The sequence below is a fragment of the Carex rostrata genome, chromosome 5 (assembly GCF_964058835.1).
Source record: "Carex rostrata chromosome 5, lpCarRost1.2, whole genome shotgun sequence".
Classification (NCBI taxonomy): Eukaryota; Viridiplantae; Streptophyta; class Magnoliopsida; order Poales; family Cyperaceae; genus Carex; species Carex rostrata.
The window spans coordinates 6,732,682-6,753,987 of record NC_135922.1 but is presented as its reverse complement, the minus strand read 5'-3'; the positions used below and the strand labels follow the sequence as shown (position 1 = coordinate 6,753,987).

Sequence of the window (21,306 nt, the reverse complement as noted above, 5' to 3'; positions counted from 1 at the left end):
TGATAGTAACTATTAGGATCGGTTGTTTCAAAAAACCGATCCTAATAGTACTATTAGGGTCGGTTCTTTGAAACAACCGATCCTAATTCCTTTTTTTTTTTCAAGAACCAACATTTTGTGAAGCATTACATATTATAACAAGAAATTTAAATCCAAAAAAGAATTAATTAACAAACATACAAGTGACTAATTGGGCTATTTCTTCAATTAACACACATTTATGCAATTAATGTAAAGCACAACAATAAAAAAATCAATAATTACCTCTTTTGCAATCACATCACTTGAGATTAAAAAAAACCCTAAAAACAAAAACAAAAACAAAAACAAAAGTAACAATTAGATGGAAAAACATTTTCCAATAAAAAATGCAAAAAAATGTGTTTTTAAAAGTATAATAATGAGAAAATTAGATAAAACTAATACCATGATAGTTGATCGGCCGGATGATTAAGTAACTTGAGCGAGATGTCCTCAAGACTATAAAACAATATACAAACACCATTAATTAATTTTTGAAACAATAAAAAAATTAAAAACTGACACAATTGAGCCGGAGGTGCGAGAGGCTCGGCTTTGAGAGGAAGAGACGGAGAGAAAGAGAGAGAGAGACACGGAGGAGAGGGAGAGATGGAGACAGAGGCAGAGAGACAGAGTACTGAGGATTTGAGAGGGAGATACGGAGACACAGAGAGATTGACGCTAAGTTGAAAATGAGAGGCGCGAAATAAAAATAAGAACCCTAAGCAGGTTATATAGGGAGTTATCATTAGGATCGGTTGTTTATAAAAAACCGATCCTGATACTATTTTTTTTCAAAGTTGGTTCTGCCAAAAAAAAAAATTAGTATCAGGATCGGTTTTTTATAAAAAACCAGTCCTGATACTATATATAAGAAAAATCACTGAGGTAAACCCCACTCATATTGATGGTCTATCAACTATCAAACGGCTACCATTTATTTTCTTTTCTGTTTGGTAATGCATGTACACGGATAAATATTAAGAAAAATGTGAAAAATATAAAAATTATTTATTTGTGTTTGTATGGCCAAATCAACTCTACTAAGATCAATTTTGTACAATTTTATTATTATTAATGGCATCAAATTGTTAAATGGAATGCAGACTGTTCATTTCTGCATGATCATCCAATGATGGGTCTGTAATTAAATGACATGTAATAATTTTTAAAATGATCAAGATATAACATGGAACATTAATAACGTAAATGTGCCGAAGGCCCGACAACTGTAAGTCTTGATCCAACATAAACTATTTACGGCCGTGCAATGTTGCTATATTGTTTTGCTTTGATGAACTAGTAAACGAATCCCGAATTGTATAAAATTTTATAATGGTGAAATTAATATGACATTCTTTCATTTTAACGGTTCCGATCGACCAAATGCTAATGTTCGTATTCGTTCCTTCACAACCCCACACAACAAGGGTTCAAGTCCTATGTATATTATTATATGGCACAAGTCATTGATGCATCATGCATGATTGTATAAAAAAATTCAATAGTCAAAATGACTTCAAAATGAAATATCAATGTCAAATAATTAATTATATTATCACATAAATTTTACTAATATAAATTACATTAATTTTCATCAAAAAAAATTAATGTAACAACTGATTGGTTCTGCAAAAAAAAAAAGAATGTAGACTACATACAGCGCACTACACAAAGTTGGTTTTGCAAAAAAAAAAAATAGTATTAGGATTGGTTATTTGAAACAACTGATTCTAATACTATTTTTTTTTTCAAAGTTGGTTCTGCAAAAAAAAAAAAAAAAAAAAATTAGTATCAGGATCGGTTTTTTATAAAAAACCGATCCTGATACTATTTTTTTTTCAAACTTTGAAAAAAAAAAATATTAGGATCGGTTGTTTATAAAAAACCGATCCTGATACTATTAGGATCGGTTGTTTATAAACAACCGATCCTAATACTATTTTTTTTCTTTTTTTTTTGCTTTGCAGAACCAACTTTGAAAAAAAAAAGTATTAGGATCGGTTGTTTCAAATAACCGAACCTAATAGTATCAGGATCGGTTTTTTATAAACAACCGATCCTAATATATGCTAATTAGGATCAGTTGTTTGTTAGAATCGATCCTGATACTATCAGGATTGATTTTTAATAAGAACCGATACTAAAAGTTCATAAATTAGGATCGGTTGACCAAAAAATCCGATCTTATTAGTTTTAAGGATCGGTTTTATTAATAAAAATAATCCAGATAGGTATTAGTATCGGTAGTTTCTTATAGCCGATCCAGATAGGCCGATCCTGATTCTAGTTTTTCCACTAGTGTACAAAAGTTTTTTATGCAAAAAAAAAAAATAAAAACTGGCTTTCTGTTGTCTATATAAACTTGTACACTATATTATGTTTAAACCTTGACAAGATTGAAAAAAGATTGCAAGGGTGGAAAGACTCTTTATTATCTTTAGGGGGTAGAGTAACCCTTTTAAATTCTGTTATTTCTGCTATTCCTTTATATTGGCTATCCATATATAGATTGCCTGCTAAAATTAGACATAAAATAGATAAAATTAGGCGTAAATTCTTATGGCATGGGGGTAACTCTACTAGAAGAAAATACTCTTTAGTCTCTTGGAGAATTGTGTGCAAAAGTAAAGATCAGGGAGGATTGGGGGTTTTAGATCTTAAGCTTATGAATAAGGCCCTTCTGGCTAAATGGTGGTATCGGTTTCTAGATAATTCTGTTTCTGGTAGATGGAAAAATATTTTACTAAGTAAATATGGCACTAGAACTTCTCCTTCTCTTTGTTCACCATTTTGGCGATCAATCCTAAAATATCATGTGGTTATCAATTTAGGCTTAAATAAAGAGATAGGTAATGGAAAAACAACTTTCTTTTGGTTAGATAGATGGTGTAGTGAACATACCTTAAAAGATCAATTTCCAAACCTTTATTCTATTGTTACTGATATATTTATTTCTGTGGCCGGGGCATTTTCTAATTCTCATTTAAGTTTGTCTTTTCAAAGGCAAATAACTAGTATTTATAGGACTGAGTTGCTTGCCTTGCATCACAAATTTCAACATTTTACTTTATCTTCTCATTTAGATGATAGATTGATATGGAGGTGGTCACAAGATGATCATTTCACTGTTCATTCTTTTTATAAATTGTTAGAATATGATGGTATCCCAAATTCTGAATATGATACCATTTGGAAATCTCACATCCCTTTAAAAATCAAAATATTTCTTTGGCTCGTCCGACGAGATAAAATTCTCACTAAGATTAACTTGGCAAAAAAAGGTTGGCCAGGCGATCTTACTTGTGCATTTTGTGACCAACATGAAAGCGCTGACCATTTATTTATACACTGTTCGTATGTTCGATTGATTTGGAATTGGATTGCCACACACAATTTATTTACCTTTATGTGTAATTCTTTAGATAATTTATGGTTACTTGATGCTTCTATCCCCTTAAAGGATAGATTCCTTGCAGAATTGTTAAGGGGAGTTATCTTATGGAATGTATGGTTAGAAATAAATAGAGTTATTTTTAATGATAATACTACTCCCATTTCTGCTAAATCATTAGAATTTAAGATAATCTATTTAGCTACTTTTTGGTGTAAGTCTAGCTCTGACAATTCTTTCTTAAAATTAAGTCTAATGCTTCCATGTGATGTTAAGGACCTTCCAGATCAAATACTGGAGAAAGAGGAGGAGTCAATCTAAGCTCTTGGAGCTGGCAACCCCCCAGGTCATATGTCTGGAGACGAGCCATCGAATGAGGATTTATTGGATTACTAGTCTCCTAGAATGTGATTGATTTCTGAGATTTTCATTTGCTTAGTATTTCATTTTGTTTGCAAATTAGCTTTTGAAGTGATACTATTGCTACTTGTATACTTGTATGTCTGTGGATGTTGACTTGCTGTATGACTTTTCATATTTGATATTGGTACCTATTTTGGATATCAAATCAAGTATGCTTGATTTCTATGAAATCGGTGGCTATACCACTATTTTTCAAAAAATATTATGTTTAAACCGAAACCCATGTGTTATGTGTTCTTTTTCAAAAATAGTAATCAATGGTTGATGTAATAAAACATAGGATCCATGCACAGAGGCAAAAGGATAATGTGGCGTCTCTTAGCAGGAGAAAATACATAAAAGGAGGTGATGTGGGGTTCAATTATTATTATTATTTTATTTCTTACGATTTGAATCCAGTGAAGTAATCCAATCTTTGAGTTTGGGATCAAGACCATCCGATTCGAATCCGGCATTCGAGATTGTTTCGCAATTCGAATTCATCTCTCGGGATGTGTGCGCTCCACTTCGGATATTAAAGAGTATTGGATATTATTCTTTTGGTTGGCTAAAATATTGTTCACAAGCCGTTTATCCCAAAATAAAGAGGCTTCTGAACCAATCAAGAAGATTCCAATTTGCAATTAATTTACTCAACATTATAGGGTAAGTTTGTTAGATGAAATTCCTGATTTTAATTTGGCCTCTCAACCTGCTTGTCATATTCTATTGCCTATCATATGTGACAGGAAAAAAATGATGTCATTTCCGGAACTGCATTCCTTTGGTTTTATTTTTTTAAATACTACTAAAATAAGCTCAGTACATTAACAGACATGTAACGTGTTTAACTGCAAACGCACCATGTAATTGACAAGATGAAAACAACGGTAGCAAAAACCAAAAGACAAGCTTGTTGTCTTATTTTTACTGGTAGCATAAATTTGAGAAAAAAATGTGACCACTGGTCCTAATAAGTTCTACTGACAGACATCATCACTATTTTATTTTGAGAAAATGTAATGTCCTCCGGGATACAGTCCCCCAAAAATCCCCGTGTATAAAAGCCTTATCTTTTTTAGCTTAGTTCTGACGCATTTTTAACTGCCACAACTGTTATAATTTTAACTGCTATAATTTTAAATACAATATGTATGTTTACAGAATTATATGTGTATGTTTACAGGATAATATGTGTATGTTTACAGGATATTATGTGTATGTTCACAGAAGGTGGTCCCCAACAGCTGTCATGTGTTTAATTTCAACAGCTGTCACGCGTTTTTTACAGCTTTCACGCGTTTTTATGTTTACAGGATTTGTTGAATTAGTTTACATGATTTAGTATTGATATTTACAGGATTAGTTGAAAATATCCGGAAATTTTTGGGGGACTGGAGTTGGAGGACTGTTAGCTGCTTCCTTTTATTTTTACTCATTCAATTAACATTTTGTTATCACCATTTTGTATTTACCAATGACAATGGCCATTCTTTTTTACACCTTGGATATATAATGTAATTGTATATATTGCAAATTAATCAAACACGCCTCGTATTAAATACAACTATATATGGCACAATATATCAACCATAATTAATGTTAGGGTCTCATTGTATGTGACCGTTCTCTGGCATGATTCAACAGTTTTGTGTTATTTTTCGGTGCATGATATTATTTGTCTCTTGAGCGAAGACAATGAAGAAAAATGTATTTCAGACAATATAAAATTTCAGCGAATTATTGTTGAAAATATAAATAAATTTAAAATATTTGAAAAAATCTTAAAATGATTAAAATTACAACATATATTCATGACCCAGATAAAGTTCAGTGAAATAAAATTATGAACGAAATTAATCTCACAAGATAATAGCACCATACATATCTCCTACGATACATCCGACAAATTCTAGACGGTACGGGAGAGCATCTGCAAGAGTAAAAAGTGACAACCCGTGAGGGTATACCGACATAAATGTGTTTTTTCTATTAGCGACGGTATACCAACAATATCCCCCGCAGATACCCTCCCATTATTGTAGATCTGCTTCAACTAATTATTTTAACAGTGAAAAAAATTATTTCCCTTGTCTGTCGACAGTGATGTTCAGGTGTACCCAGGTTGGAGGCTTGAATCTTATTACGGCGAATGAGCTCAACAATGCTTGTCTAGTGGTGCAAATCATTTTTATAGCTACTGATCGAGCTCTACGATGCAGGTTGGCAATGACAATTCAAGAGAGATGTATGGCAAATTGGCAAATCCAATGTATTTTCGTTTCACTTACAAATTGTGACCTCAGGGGTTTATACAATTATACTCTCCATCAGTTATAGAAATTAACAAACGGTATTGTAATATTTTGAATATATAAGTTTTTGCCAATCCAATGTTGTTTCTTACGTTAGCATCCATTTATTATTTTTGACAAGAGTCTCTCAAATGATCTAAATAAAAATTAAGTTTATGAGATGTGTCATTCATTAATTTAAATACAATTATATATTTAATCTAATTAGAATTTTGTTGTTTGGTTTAATCTTCACCGCTAAACATTTAATTATTTTATGATATTCAAACATTATCAAATTAATATAAATTCGATAGATTACAAATTTAGATTATAAGAAAAATGCACTTGATCCTTTGCGTGTAGGAAAATTCCAGTGTAGATCACGGTGACACAGTCACAAATCGTTTTTTTTTTTTTTTTTTTTTTTCCATTTTCTTTTTTGTTCACCTTGCATGTGATTTCCGTGCTCTTATATGCCTGTTACAGGGAGCAGAAAAAGGTATATTGCAGAGGACCTAAACGATTGTTTCTCTTCACTAATTATTCCGAGTCCTCTGTTGTGCATAAACATAATGCAATCTTGTGTCACGAGTCAGAGAAGCTAGTTTTGATTCTTGTTACACGCTGGATATAAAGAGTCTGCCTCAATGAATCAAAGTCCTCACAGTACACTTATTTTTCGCTAGATCGGCATTTCCAAGGACAGAAACCTGGCTTCTCTGATATCTGTTTCTCTACTGTTTGCTCTTGTTTAAATACAAAAGCATAATTCAGCATCCAATCTCCAATTTTACCAATGTAATTACGCGGCGCTTCCCTATGACTCAATCTCCAGCGGGTATTGAAACTCGAGGTAATTAAATTAACTCGAGTACCTTACTATGTAATATAATTGAATTAAATGTTTAGGGTTTATGGTTTAGGGTGTAGGTCGGGTTCCAGGTCTGATTTTTTATTTGTTTTAAAACAATGAACTGTTTTTAACCGAAACACGACTGTTTCTGACTGAAACAACACTGTTTTTGGTTACTGTTTAGTCCGGTCTGTTTGGTTTCGCCCAGGTTTAGACAGGTCTCGGATTGGTCCGGGTCGGGGCTAGTCGAGTCGAAGGTTTGGGTGGGTCGGGGGTCTAGTTCAAAAAACTGGTCCAAATTCTTGTTAGATTTGATCCTAGAGTCAGTTCGAGGGGCTAGCTAGGATCAGGACGGTTCAGAGGCGGTCCATGGTTCGACTGGGTTAGATCTGACCCGTCCGAGTTTTTTCAATTCACTAATTGAAAGACATAACTAAATAAAATAGATCAGTTTGAATTTATTATTTAAAATTAATTTGATATGTGATTGATCTGTTTGAATTTATTATTTAAAATTAATTTGATATGTTTTGAAATAAGTTTAAATTTATTATTTAAAATCAATTTGATAGGATTTGAAATTAAATGTTAGCTATAAAAATATTTATTATTTATTAAATTTGTTAAGCACCCTATAAAAATTGAAGTATGCTGCTTAAAAGTGGAGAACACACGGTATTCTTTAGTAAAAGGCGAAAGAATAGTTCGCTTTGTATTCACCACACAGCTCCATGAATTTCACTCAATCCCAACGCTGCCTACTTATAAAACAAGGATAGCGGTCAATTGTTATCGAAAACAATGTGGGACTAAGCCGCTGGCGTTTTATTTTTCAATTTTTTTAATGGTTCATTATGGGCCTGTTGGGCCCAAATTAGCTGTGTCATCTATTATGGGCCTTGTGGGCGTTTATGTCAATGGTAAGATTTCCTAAAATTTATTACTGCATTTTCTTTTTACCCATTTAAGAATTTTGAATAAAATCGATTGTCATTTGAATTTTATTATGGGCCTTTTGTTATTATTAGTTTGAGCTGCAAAATAAGGATATCTCAAATAAATATAATAACCTGAATGGTATATTGTAACCCATTGTATGTTGTACAAGTGTGCATACTGGTTTTGTACAAGGATTAGCATATCATGGAATCAGAATTTTGTTATTAATTTTGGGTTTGTAGAAGTGTGATTTTAATTTTTTAATAAAGTTGAAAGTCAAGTCACCTAACTAGAGTAATGTTCTCTTTCAGTTTTTTTATTTTTTTTATTTCCAATCTCTTTTGTTATTACTCTTTCAGCAGTCTAATGATGAGTATTTCAGAGATGACTTCCATAAATTACATGGGGCCACTACCACTAATTAACCTTAGTAGGTAGTTAGTATTACTGTCAGCCCAGTATCATGTGGCTTAGTACTATCCTTTAGGAATATGTTTGTGTTCAGCTACAGTTTAATTGGAAGCTATTTGGTCTGGTACTCTATGTCAGTATCTGGTTATTTTGGCTGGTGCTATGTTTTAGCTCCAGTACTGGAATTTATTACTGTTTTTGAGAGAAGTTAACAGATTGAAACTGAATGTAACTTAACTTCTATTTCAGCAATAAAATAGGCTTTATAGCATTTTATTTAAAAAAATAATAACAAAAACAATTACTTTTAATAAAAAAAGATGGAAGTCAATTCATTTCTCCTTATTAAATCCGCCCGATGTTCTCCTCTCAAAATATATTTTTTGGTGCTGCACTATCCTTGGAGAAGTGAATTCAAATTTAGTTACAACAAATAACTCAAGGAAACTAAATATTTTTTTCTTCTTGTTTAGCTTTACTCTAATCATTAATATATTTTTGTAAAAACTCATGTTCTCTCATTGTGCATGTAGCATGTCTTATTCTGTCGTATATATATAAATGAATTCCTATTGTAATGGAATACATTTCTATAAGTGCGCGTATTAAACTACTAGTACTGTGACCGTACGTATTAAAAATAGCGGTGCTTCTAACTTATTTTGGAAGATACAATTACCTAAAAAAAAGGAAATTAACCTCAATATTCCTGTAATTTCTCAAAGTAAATTGCAGTAATATTGAGAAAGAAACAAAAAAAATTAAGATAACAATGAGGAAAAGAAGAAAAGAAAGCATGTTTTTAATTAACTGGTTCAAGTAATATTGAGGTTATTAGATCCTTGGTATCACTGTCCGGCTTGCCATATCCATCGCCAAGTTGGAAGATACGATGTGCCATACGTGAGACATTGAGAGCAACATTATTGATATACTTCTCAAAAGCAGAATGGCCTACGACTTCACCGTTGAGCATTGTCCAATATTTCAAAATCAGTTCCTTTATTTCTTGGCGAGCAACAGATTCTGTGACACCTTTATCCCGCATATAACATTGAATGGATTTGTCAGTATCCCCCCGCTCTATCTCGTCCTGCAATTAGAATTGTGATGTGTAATGCAAGAAAATTGTTTGAAATGCGGTGTATAATACAAGAAATTGTTTTCTTCTTTAATTTTTAGATGGTTTATAATACCAACCTCATTTTCAAAAATCTTTTCAGATGGGTAGGCAACAACATAAAATTCATTAGTATTAGCTTGTTCTAACCATATTATTTTAAGATATGCACTTACAGTGGATGTTGCTAAGTCGTTATGAAGCCGAAAAATCATGGATGAATACCGAACAATGTCAGGATAACCAGATGAGAACTTTTCCAGATCTTTGGCAGTAACATAATCATTCATACAGTAGGCGTAGGAAAGAACTATGTGGCCTGAAATTGAGACCCATGCATTCTGAAGGTATTCCTGAAATGTTGGTGCATATCCATTGTGGTACCATCTTGCTTCCACTAAGTATGATTTGCATAGATATTTCCACTGCCAAATTGTTTCCAATAATAAATGCACAAAAAAAACCAATTGATGTTCAGTCAGCCTTCATTTTCATTATAATTTTGGAGAGTTTCACGTATACCCCTCAAAAATGTTGAATTTATGTATCCCCCTTGAAAATTCATAATATTATATTTACCCTTCTAAATTTCAAAAAGTCACAAATTTATTCAATTTATTTTCTTTTCTATTAAAACTAATTTTTAAATTTATAAAGTATCTATATATTTTACCGTCTGTTAAAAAATAAAATATTTAGTATATTTAAGACTAATGTTCAGTCTTCTAATCCATTAGGTATGATGACACATGACTCATTTTCTTCTTGTGATATGAAACAAGCGAATGCCTAAATACCATTGTGTATGCGTTACAAGTAGAGAACCTCATAAATTAGAAGACTGACCACACTTTTTTTACATGGACTACATATTTTCATTTTTTAATAAATGGTAATGAGAACTTCATAAATTTAAACTGATTTCAATCAGAAAAAGGTAATAAATTCAATTAGTTTGTTAGTTTTTGAAATTTAGAAGGGTTAATGTGATATATGAATTTTAGAGGAGATATACGTAATTTCAAGATTTTTAAGGGGCATACATGAAATTCCGCCTGCTTTTAATGATTGGATGGCAAACAAATTATGGGAAGCAGATCACCTGCCCCCCGGGGTGCAGGAAAATCCTGCCTCCTCAATCACTGTGGGGTGGGGCCGGGTTTAGAATTTAGAGTTTAGGATTTAGGGTTTAGGGTTTAGGGGGTCCACCAACAGTGACTCTGGGGGCAGGAAATTCCTGCTCCCAGGGGGGCAGACGATTCAATCCCCAAATTATGCAGAAGGAAAAAACAGTGATATGGATTAATTAATTACCGCTTGCCTAAGATGAGGAATAACATAAAGCCCTTTCTCTTTCAAGATATCATTACCCTGATCTTCGACGGTCTTAAAGAGAGCTAAAATACACATCCGAAAGTTTTCGGGAAGTCCCTTTGTAGCAGTGACATCCCAACTTCAAAACAAATGACAATTAATAATTGAAGTATCCTAATATAATTTAGAATAAATCTAAAAGAAAACACTTACTGTTGGATGGCGTTAGTAAAGACCTCAAGTTCATCCAATGACCCATAAATATCATAGATATCATCAATTGTTGTAATCAGGCAGCTTGCTTGTGTCATTGCTATTCTATAACTTGAATGCTCTGGCTCGAAAGCGAAGCCTACATTCCAGATGTAGTTCTCAACCAGCCTATCGCGAATAAATGGTAGTTTTTCATAAAGCCCCAAGTCTTTCCACCATCTGGATAAAAGATAAGTGAAAAGAAATTTAAAAAGAGGTTAATATATACTTCATTTCCTCTCTTTTTTTATTGAATTTACAAGGTGTTATAATTGTTATTTACCTTGACACCTGCTTTAGTTCTTTCTTGTACAAGTTTTGAATTAAATTGAAATCCCAAACAGCCAGTTCCCTCAGTGCAGGTCTGATCTGCTCGTCCATCTTGTATTGCTCGATAAACCAGCGAGTATGAACTCTTTGCATCCTCCAATTCAAAGGGAGCTCCAGTGCATGTGCAACATGTTCTTGTATCCTTGAATTATCAACAATAGAGCTCTCCAAAAAAATTGTTAGGTGTTTGGTTGTGAAGTGTCGGGCCATCTCCAATGCATTTTCTCCTTTTTTTGCTAGAAAAGAAGCCTCGTACAAACTGATCATCTCTTTCATGTCTGAATATTGCTTTGCTTTGCAGTTTCCTTTTTCGTGGAAGTAATTTTTTAATATATCTGCCCAAAGTTGAAAGACTTTATTTCCATCTTAATTATTCTTAAAAGAAATAAAAAATAGTAAAATTGTACATGTAAAATCTCCGATCTTCTACACGAAAAATATGTGATTATTTTCACAACAACAAAGACCAGTTCTCCATTAAAACTATTAACTAACAACAAATTAATGTGTTTGTACAATTTTCTCTATTAAAAATATTGAAGGCTAGGCATTCCGCCAGCTTTCAAACCTGATAATTCATGTAAAGTTGAACCACTAATTGTCAAAGTACGTGAAATATACATGAATTGACAACTAATCTTGTCATAGAAATATGTAAAGATACTAAAAATATACCTTCCTGTACGCTAAATCCATGCATCCTCAACAGTCTGAAAAGAAGCGATACTTCATAAAGGTCATCAGGCATTGCAAATCCCATTGATTCATGGATGTTGGTAAGCACACAGTTTACCTCGTCCTTGAAATGATATGCGACTCCGAGCCGTTGCAACGTATCAACAAGCTCTAATTTATCGCTGAGCAACTCTTCCTTGTATATCATTTGACTCACATCTTTCTTGAGCTTGCATACTCTTTCCATGTTTTTACCCTCCTTCATGTACAGAAACAGAAACAGAAACAGAAACAAACAGTTTATAAGCTTCATGAACAGTTTCTTACTGATATATATGTTTATTTGCTTACATGTTTGTTTCCACTAAATGATTGGATGAAGTTATCATTCCATATGGTAGGTTGATAGTGTCCCGACCGTCGCTCGAACCCGGCAGATTGTAAATTTGCGTTAATACATAACCTATGTGAAATCACTCTCATTTGTTTCTGTTGAACTGGGATGAAAGGTAGAAGTGCAAAGCATAGAGCCATTTATGCAAGGAGCTCTAATGAAATTATAGGAGATACTTGTGGCTGTGTATATATAAATTTCAGATTGCTAGACTACTCTTCCATTTATAGATATATAGTCTGAGTACCCAACAACTCTCCTACACATGTAACACATGGTCTGATTACCTAACAACTGTCCTACACATGATCCACCAAGATATCGTGCTATATTTAGAACAAATTAAATATTTGGTAAATCATTGATTTCATTTTTTGTTCACGTTGGACAATAGTAAACTTCACATGGCAGCAATAAAAAAAGACAGTACACTAGTACAGAAAAGTAACTATCTGCGAGGGTATACTGAGAGAGTATCACACTTTTTAATTAAAAATGAGCTTTTATATGGTTTTCGAATCATGTCTACGAGAATCGTGTACAATAGGGTCGCTTAATTGTGCACGGTTTTCGAACCGTGTATAAAAACACTAAATTCTACACAGTTTTTTTTAATTAAAAAATTGTGTATAATTCATATTTTTTTGTCGTTTTTTTGCCAAAATATATCATACATGGTTTCTAAAGGAAAACAGTGTATTAATGTACACAACCTAAACGGTTTTTAATAAAAAATCCATGTATAATTTGTAACATTAAAAAAAATCACATGAAATCCTAGATCTGAATTCAAATTAAACCCTAGATCCAAATACCAGAAACACTAAATTAAATTTCAAAACACTACTAAATTTAAACACAACACATACATTTACTAATATATAAACAACAATTACAATTACAATTACAATTACATCACATATTATTAAATACATGAATAACACTCTAACTAAAAAATTAAAACAAAACAAAGAACCCTAGATATGAGACTTCATACATTTACATGAACAAAGCCTAAGAAAAAATTTGATAAAGAACAAGAAAATCGAAAATTAGAAATGAAAAACCTAATCGGAAACTTCAACTTAAGTTTTGAGTCTCTTCCCTTTATTTTTTTTTGCAATTCTAAAATTCCAAACCACAATGGGATCAAAATCAATATCTTGTTCTAGCAAGCTTTCTGTAAAGTGGCCACAGGTCGCGACAGTGCCTTGCTGTAAGCATACAACACCGTGTATGCTTACAAGGCAATTAACAAATCGCTCAGAAATAAACCACCAAATAATAATAAACAAGTTCTAAATATAAATCAGAGTACACAGTCTGGTCAGAGTATAATACAACAAGGTATCTCATCCGGATACCAACCATAAGGCCCAAGCTAGAACTATACAACAAAATATCTCTAGGGTCATATAAAGGTAAACTACCAAAGGCCTGCTACTCGCGTGCCTCCCCGGAATTAGTCGCACCAGAACCTGTAAGATAACCCGAAGGGTGGGGGTGAGAATAAATTCTTAGTGCGAATTTGCCACAGTTAGATTATTGGACTTGCAATCAAGCTCCATATTCAGAAATGAAATCCATATAATATCAATTCAAATAGATACCTATTCATAAATAAAAGAATGCAAATGCTCGACAACAATTTAACCAACTGAATCATAATTAACGAAATTTCCAAGATGAATTTTCAAACACAACACCTATTGGCTTAACTCTCCTATTATTATTGGGGCTTGTAACAATTACAGATGTTCAATCGAGTTGGAGCCTTTTATCTAACCCTCGTCTGTAGGGTTACTGACACCTACAGACGTTCCACCGAGCTAGACCCCTTTATCTGACACCCATTTGTAATTGGTCGGCTTAATCCTTTCCTAAAGTCTGGTTCAAGTCATATAAAGAAAATTCACTCTGAGATCATTCCAATTATCGTAATATTCAATCGACCGTCCAAACGCATTAACACGTAGGAGAATGCCACCGAGCCACAGACGTTACACTTGTCACCCACGATTTCAATCCACATATCAATACAATCACTCACCCCTCGTCCCAACCAGTACTAGGAAAACTGAGGGTCGTTCACCTAAAGCGCTAGAAGGATCCCGGGCTCAAAGTCATACAGCTCAACCTTGTAAATTCGTCGGATCCAAGTCAGCCATACGGCTCAACTTCCTAAATCTGCTCACACACACAATTCGTCGGATCCAAGTCAGCTATACAGCTCAACTTCGTAAATCCGCTCACATACATAGTCCGTGGTGACTTCCAACCAAAATCAGATCATAATAGATCGACACAAATGACAACCATACATACATGCAAATCATTCAAGTAACGACAATTTGAGTTTACTTTGATTGGGCTATGGAAATGATTTACACAATTTAATGATGCAATCAATCAGATATTCAACATGGCAAACGAATAAAGAATTTAATTCCTGAAAATGAAATATCAAACAAGTCCAAGAATCCCGCACCTGTTTACGACGAGCGTATCGCTTAGTTATGGTTCAGACGTCTCGAAATGTCCCGCAAAGTCTGGCTCGACCGAGCCTACACCTATATTACATGTACACTTGGTTTAACCATTGTTCAGCTATTGAGATGCTTATTCGAGTTATATTAGGGCTTATACATTCCTTAACCAATTCCTATGTTTTGGTATCGATTCTTTTGATTCCTCCTTTCATACTAAAAATCTCTAAAACTTCCCACATTTACATCTAGGTCCTCTAGACCATATATGATCTTAATTTGGTAACACTTCACTTACCGGTTCCCTATTTTGGTTCCCACAACAGTTCGATTTATTGATTAATTAAACCCTAATTTGGTTGAAATTTGAATTAACCGTTAGATGTCATGATTGAGGGAGAGGTTTACCGATTACAAGTCTATTTAGTCGGATTAGGCTAAACAATTCATAATTATTCTCAATTTTCGAATTTGGAACAAAAACCCTAAAAATCAACATCCAAAATCGAGATGAAATCAGGAAAAGAATCGACAAATAATAACCAAGGAAGCTCAAGGTGCTAGTCTACAAGCAATTCAAACACAAGTCTCGGGTTTAAAATGAAAATCCGAGAAATTGAGAAATTCGGGTTTTGAGAGAGAAGGAAGGAGAGAAAGGAATACCGAATAGGAGGACTAAGAGAGATCTACGGCCAATTTCTCGGCTCCACCTTCGATTTCCCAAGATTTGGTGTGATTTGGAGGGAGAAAGATCTCTCTTTCTATTTTCTTCTCTCTTTGGGCGGAGCACACACAGAACATGGGGAAGGGGGCAGAGGGGAAAGAGAGAAAGAAGAAAAAGAAAATATGAGTTTTGGGTTAAAAACACCCCGAGTGCTGACGCACTCAATTTCAGTGCGGGTCGGCCACCCGCACTCAGTACTTGGCGGAATTTCGGCAGCCCAAAAACAAAAAAAATACTACAGTGCGGACGCACTCAGTACTTAGTCAAATTTTCATCAAAATGACACTGAACAAGAAAAAATCTGAGCCTAATGCGTCCGCATTGAATTTCAGTGCGGGTCAAGACACCCGCACTCAGGACTTAGTCAGATTTCGAACAAAAGAGACTGGAGTCAGTGCGGATCACCCATCAGCACTCACCCCCAGTGCGGAAGCACTGAGCCTATAAAGTGTCAGAATTTTGAAATTTCGACGCGGTTTCGATTCACACTTGGCTTACTTATTTAGAGAAGCCTAATTTAAGGTTTAAAATTTCTATTTCGTTAGCACGATTTTCGATTCTTGCCTTTAAAACATTTAGAATTTTAATTGTTAAAATTCCGTAACGTAACACATATAGTAAAATCGAACACTTGAGCTCTGAGATACACCTTTTTGGAGTTTGTTTGTCGAAAATTAATCACCTTTTCGGTGAAGATATCGCCTCTCTTGCCTTATCCCTCGCCCTAGCCTCACCTATTTAGATTTATTTCTCCGACACTAGTCCATGTACAACCCACAGGGAAGATGCTTTAGAAATAACTTTGAAAAAAAAGCTAGGGAGAGATGAATTATAATAGGAAGGCACGGATTGATGTCGTGAAAAAGTTTATATTTCTTTTATCACACACGGAACATGTAGTAAAACCATGTAAACTTGTTGGAGCATCTCATATATGCACATTTGAAAATGCGCTCCAGAACTTCCGAAAATACCCTCCAACATTCATACACGTACGATTTTAAATAATAAACCGTGTACAATTTAGGAGCACATTTATATAGGGTTGTAAACATTAAAACAGTGTATAATGTGCGTAAATTTTCAGAGCAAATTTTCGGAACAATGTTTTCTTGCTTTCACCGCTGAGATTTAATGCATGAAATATTTGAATAAATGTGTATAATATGCAGTGTATACTTTGCGTTTCTGTACTGTGACGTGCAAAGACTATATTTTGTTCCTTGTGGACATATTCTCACGATTAATTATCACAATTCACAAGGTTTAATTAAGGAAGTTAGATTACACACAATAGTCATTGTTATAGTTTTGGCACTATATCCACCTTTGCTGTCTTTCGGTACCTTTCATAACGTACAGATAGTACGTAATTAATTAATTTGATTGATTTTAACGGCCAATTAATATTTCATCAAAAACATTAAATCTCTTGTTTGGAAACCAGTAAGAACAAAAGATTTGGTAAATGGTACACCTCAATTAATGTCATTGATTGCCCTATTTATTTTTTTTTCTTTTCACGTGGGACAATATATAGTAAACTTCAAATGGCAGCAATATAAGGGATCATTTTTTATAAAGATCCTGATAACAATCCCCACAAAAAACCCCGCACAAACTGTGAAAAATATCATGGGGGGGACCACTCAATAATTAATACTCTGCAGAAACTGTTAGTATTTAACTTGAAGCATCAAAGTATTTATCGTGAATTTGCAAAGTATTAATCCATATGCAATGATCTCTATTTAGGAAAGAATAAATCAATCCATTAGTTGTCCCCGCACAAAATTTCCTTTTTTTTTGAATCATCCCCACACAACTGGGGACCATTAAATAAACAATCCCCTCATAAATACTTGCCATTTATCCCCGCACAAATTTTCCTTTTTTTTTCTGGATTGTCCCCGCACAACTAGGGATCATTAAATAAAATATCCCCTCACCCAATGATAAATACTTCTCAGACATAAGGATAAATACTTTATGATACATTGATAAATACTTTATGTTACATGGATAAAAACTTATTAGACATAATTGCAACTTTCAGTACAATATGAATGATAAATACTTTTCAGACATAAGGATAAATACTTTATGATATATTGATAAATAATATATGTAACATGGATAAATACTTTATGATACATTGATAAATACTATATGTTACATGGATAAATACTTATCAGACATAATTGCAACTTTCAGTAAAATATCAATTATAAATATTTCTCAGACATAATGTTAAATAATTTATGTTACATGAATAAATACTTTATGTTACATGAATAAATACTTCTCAGACATAATTGCAACTTACAGTAAAACATCTGTGACAATGATAAATATTTCCCATATATAATCGTAAATACTTGTCAGAACAACGATAAATACTTTCTCGAACTTTGTTCTTGAACTTGTACTCAATAAGTAATGTTTAATCAAATCAAAATATTATCATGTCAGGGACAATGATAAATACTTCTCAGACATAAGGATAAATACTTGTCAGAACAATAATAAATACTTTCTTGAACATCAATAAACAGATAAATATTTATTAGCGGGAATTGTTATTAAAGGATAGTATAATTAATGCGGGGATTGTTATTAGATGACAGTATAATTAATGTGGAGATTGTTAATTAATGCTGGAATTATTATTAAAGGGTAGTAATTAATGCGGGGATAAATAAAAATTTTTAGAGGAATTAATGCGGGGATAAAAGACAGTTTAGGGAGTTAATTTGGAGAGAGAAAGTGCGGGGTTAAATGGGAGGACAGGGGTGAGGGGATCAATATAATTATTCTTTTTATAAACCATAAGTTATAGAACCAACGTGATGATTTTTTTTCGGTCTCCCATCTAAATTCAAGTTATACCGAATAACTAATTCGGCACCTCTCATTTTTACTTTTTTGTTTGACAGTGTCCACAGAAAATCTATATTCTCCATATACCGAATAAGCTATTCAGTCCCAACACAAAAAATATCCATATCTTCTTGTATCCAATAATCTATTCGGTCCCAACCCTTTCACTACTCCAATTTTATATTGAGGTTCTCTCTCCTCCTCTTCTTTCTTCTTCTTTTTTCTTTCACAGTAATTTTTTTTGTATTCCTAAATGTGTCACGAAACAGAGCTTTAGAGGAGACTACCTGAATGGTCTAAATTGAGGAATTTTGACACTTCTATATTTAAATTTCCGTATGTTATATTAAAATTACAAAAAACAAGATGAAGACTTATGTTGCCGAAATTTTTATAAATACCCAAAATAATTAACAAATTACGGAATCTATCCCCTTTTTGGTGAAAATTCGAAAACTAGCCAATCCGGTTAACCAATAACTGGATTGAGCCCTTCTTTCCGGTGGCCCAACTCCCAGAATAGTGAAAATGGATCCGGTTATTGGTTAACCGGAAATGTGCTTCTTTTTTTTAAATGAAATAATACCGGTTAATGGTGCACCGGTTTTGGCCTCTCTTTTTTTTTTTTTTTAAACATAATTTTTTTTTTTAAAACAGAATTTTTTTTTGTATTAAAGTATTAGAAATGTTGAATATATTTCTTTGAAAATAGATGAAATACAATATAATTTGATTTATTAGAAAGACTACAACAAATAACTCGGATCAATATTTTTCAGGCCGGATTTTTCGCGGCTGTAAGAAAAATTAATATATTTCTTTATGTGTTATTGGAAAAAAATAAAAATGCTTAGATTCTAAGTTATTGATCCCGGTTCAAAAGTCACTTCTAGGTAATCCAAAAAATATTGTGATCTTTCTAGTACATTTAATTTATTAAAAATTGTGAAAGAAATTTTAAGTAACATATGCATGATATGATGCAAAATGTTCTACTCTTCATCTCTCTCACGTCTATGTGTGTATGTACATTATATATTTATAAATGTATACAAGTTGTACGTGCAAAACTATTCTAAATGTCAATTTTCAACGATGCCAAATTCCAAATACAAATATATTTGATCGTACGGCAATTTTTTTTTAATATGGTTGTTCATAAAAAAAATAAGAATATCTTTTAACACTAAAGATATTCGAACCTCAAATGATCTAAAAATAATATTACAAAAAAAAATAATTTTCCTCAAATGAACCTCAAATGATCTAAAAGTTTCATGTGTTCATATACATATGAAAGTTCACATTTTATTTCCTCATGAGATATATAGATACGGAGGCATGAATTTAGGATAAGATGAGGTTCATTTAGAAGCAGTAAATAGAATTTTGAGTTTCTTAAAAAACAATCTGGTATTTGGATGAAATATAAAAATTCTAATGATATATGTGGCTATAACGATGCAGATTGGGCCGAAAGTTTCGATAGAAAATTGACTACTGATTTTTGCACATTTGTAGGCGGAAATCTAGTCACATAGAAAAACAAAAAAAAAAACGTTGTAGCACGATGAAGCACCGAAGCCGAATATCGTGCACTGGCATCAACCGCAACCGCAAGTGAACTAACGTGGATTAAGCAACTCTTATTAGACATAGAATTTAAAACTCAAAAGCCGATGAAAATGTATTGCCACTACAATTTGGAAAGACATATAGCTTCAAATCTCATATTTTATGAGCAAACTAAACATATAGAAGTGGATTGCCACTTTATTAGAGAAAAAGGTTCAAGCAAACTAAATTGAAACACCATACGTAAAAAGTGAAGTTCAATTCACGAATATCTTCACCAAAGGCTTGGATCCGGGTCCATTTGAGAAAATTACAAGCAAGCTAGAAATTGTACGATATATATATACATTCCTAGCTTGAGAAGGAGTATTAAAATAAATGGCTAGTTTCAAATTTTATTTGTAACGACTAGTTGTAGGGAATAGTGCTTGTAATTAATAAACTAAGAAATAGTGCTTGTAATTAAATAGAATAGGGAATAATGCAATGGCTAATTTTTATTTCTTTTATAAATAGAGACACATGCAAACCTGAAAATAAGATTGCAATAATAAGTTGTTTTCTTAAATCTCCTCTTTTGTCTTACAAAAATTAACATTAGCTTTATTCTAATCATTAATATATTTTTGTAGAAGGTCATGTTCTCTCCTTAAGCATATATTATTGTGGCATATATAAATGAATTCCAATTGTAATGGAATACATATATATAAGTGTGCATATTATAAATTACTAGTATTGTGCACGTGCATATTAAAACTAGCAATGCTTCTAACTTATTTTGGAGGACACAATTACCAAGAAAAAAGGAAGTTAACCTCAATATTCCAGTAATTTCTCAAAGTAAATTACAGGAATGAGAAAGAGAAAAGAAAGAAATTAAGAAAGCAACAAAGTAAAGAAAACATGCTGTTAATTAACTTGTTCAAGCAATATTGAGGTTACTAGATCCTTGTATCACTATCGGACTTGCCATATCCATCGCCAAGTTGGAAGATACGCTGTGCCATACGTGAGACATTGAGAGCAACATTATTGATGTACTTCTCAAAAGCAGAATGGCATCCGACTTCACCGTTGAGCATTGTCTAATATTTCAAAATCAATTCCTTTCTTTCTTGGCGAGCAACAGATTCTGTGACACCTTTGTCCCGCATATAACATTGATTAAATTTGCCAGTACCCCCCCCCCCCCCCCCCCCCCCCCCCCCCCCCCCCGCCACCCATCTCGTCCTGAAA

At 33.1% G+C, this 21,306-nt stretch overlaps 1 protein-coding gene, 1 long non-coding RNA gene and 1 other non-coding gene across 5 annotated transcripts in view; all 3 read right to left on the bottom strand.

The window, feature by feature from the left end:
* Positions 1–7,576: 7,576 nt before the first annotated feature.
* Positions 7,577–7,697, bottom strand: LOC144555007 (U5 spliceosomal RNA). Its single transcript, XR_013511928.1, has one exon. It is a non-coding gene; the product is annotated as a U5 spliceosomal RNA (small nuclear RNA).
* Positions 7,698–8,951: 1,254 nt separating this feature from the next.
* LOC144554761 (uncharacterized) lies at positions 8,952–21,255 on the bottom strand. The gene is made up of 2 exons (XR_013511729.1): positions 20,886–21,255; positions 8,952–9,016 (listed from the first exon to the last, which is right to left on the bottom strand). It is a non-coding gene; the product is annotated as an uncharacterized LOC144554761 (long non-coding RNA).
* The window catches only part of LOC144554754 (monoterpene synthase 8, chloroplastic-like), a 29,875-nt gene continuing 17,663 nt past the window's right edge, over positions 9,095–21,306 (bottom strand). The window contains exons 2-8 of one of the 3 annotated variants that reach the window (XM_078303080.1): positions 12,360–12,375; positions 12,009–12,267; positions 11,287–11,668; positions 10,965–11,183; positions 10,752–10,890; positions 9,614–9,862; positions 9,095–9,410 (exon numbers count right to left, since the gene is read on the bottom strand). In XM_078303080.1, the coding sequence (XP_078159206.1) occupies positions 9,120–9,410; positions 9,614–9,862; positions 10,752–10,890; positions 10,965–11,183; positions 11,287–11,668; positions 12,009–12,255 (1,527 nt within the window). In that variant the 5' untranslated portion in view covers positions 12,256–12,267; positions 12,360–12,375 and the 3' untranslated portion in view covers positions 9,095–9,119. Of the gene's footprint in view, positions 9,411–9,613; positions 9,863–10,751; positions 10,891–10,964; positions 11,184–11,286; positions 11,669–12,008; positions 12,268–12,359; positions 12,619–21,306 lie in introns of those variants that run through there. The other 2 variants (XM_078303079.1, XM_078303081.1) reach the window with 2 other exon arrangements.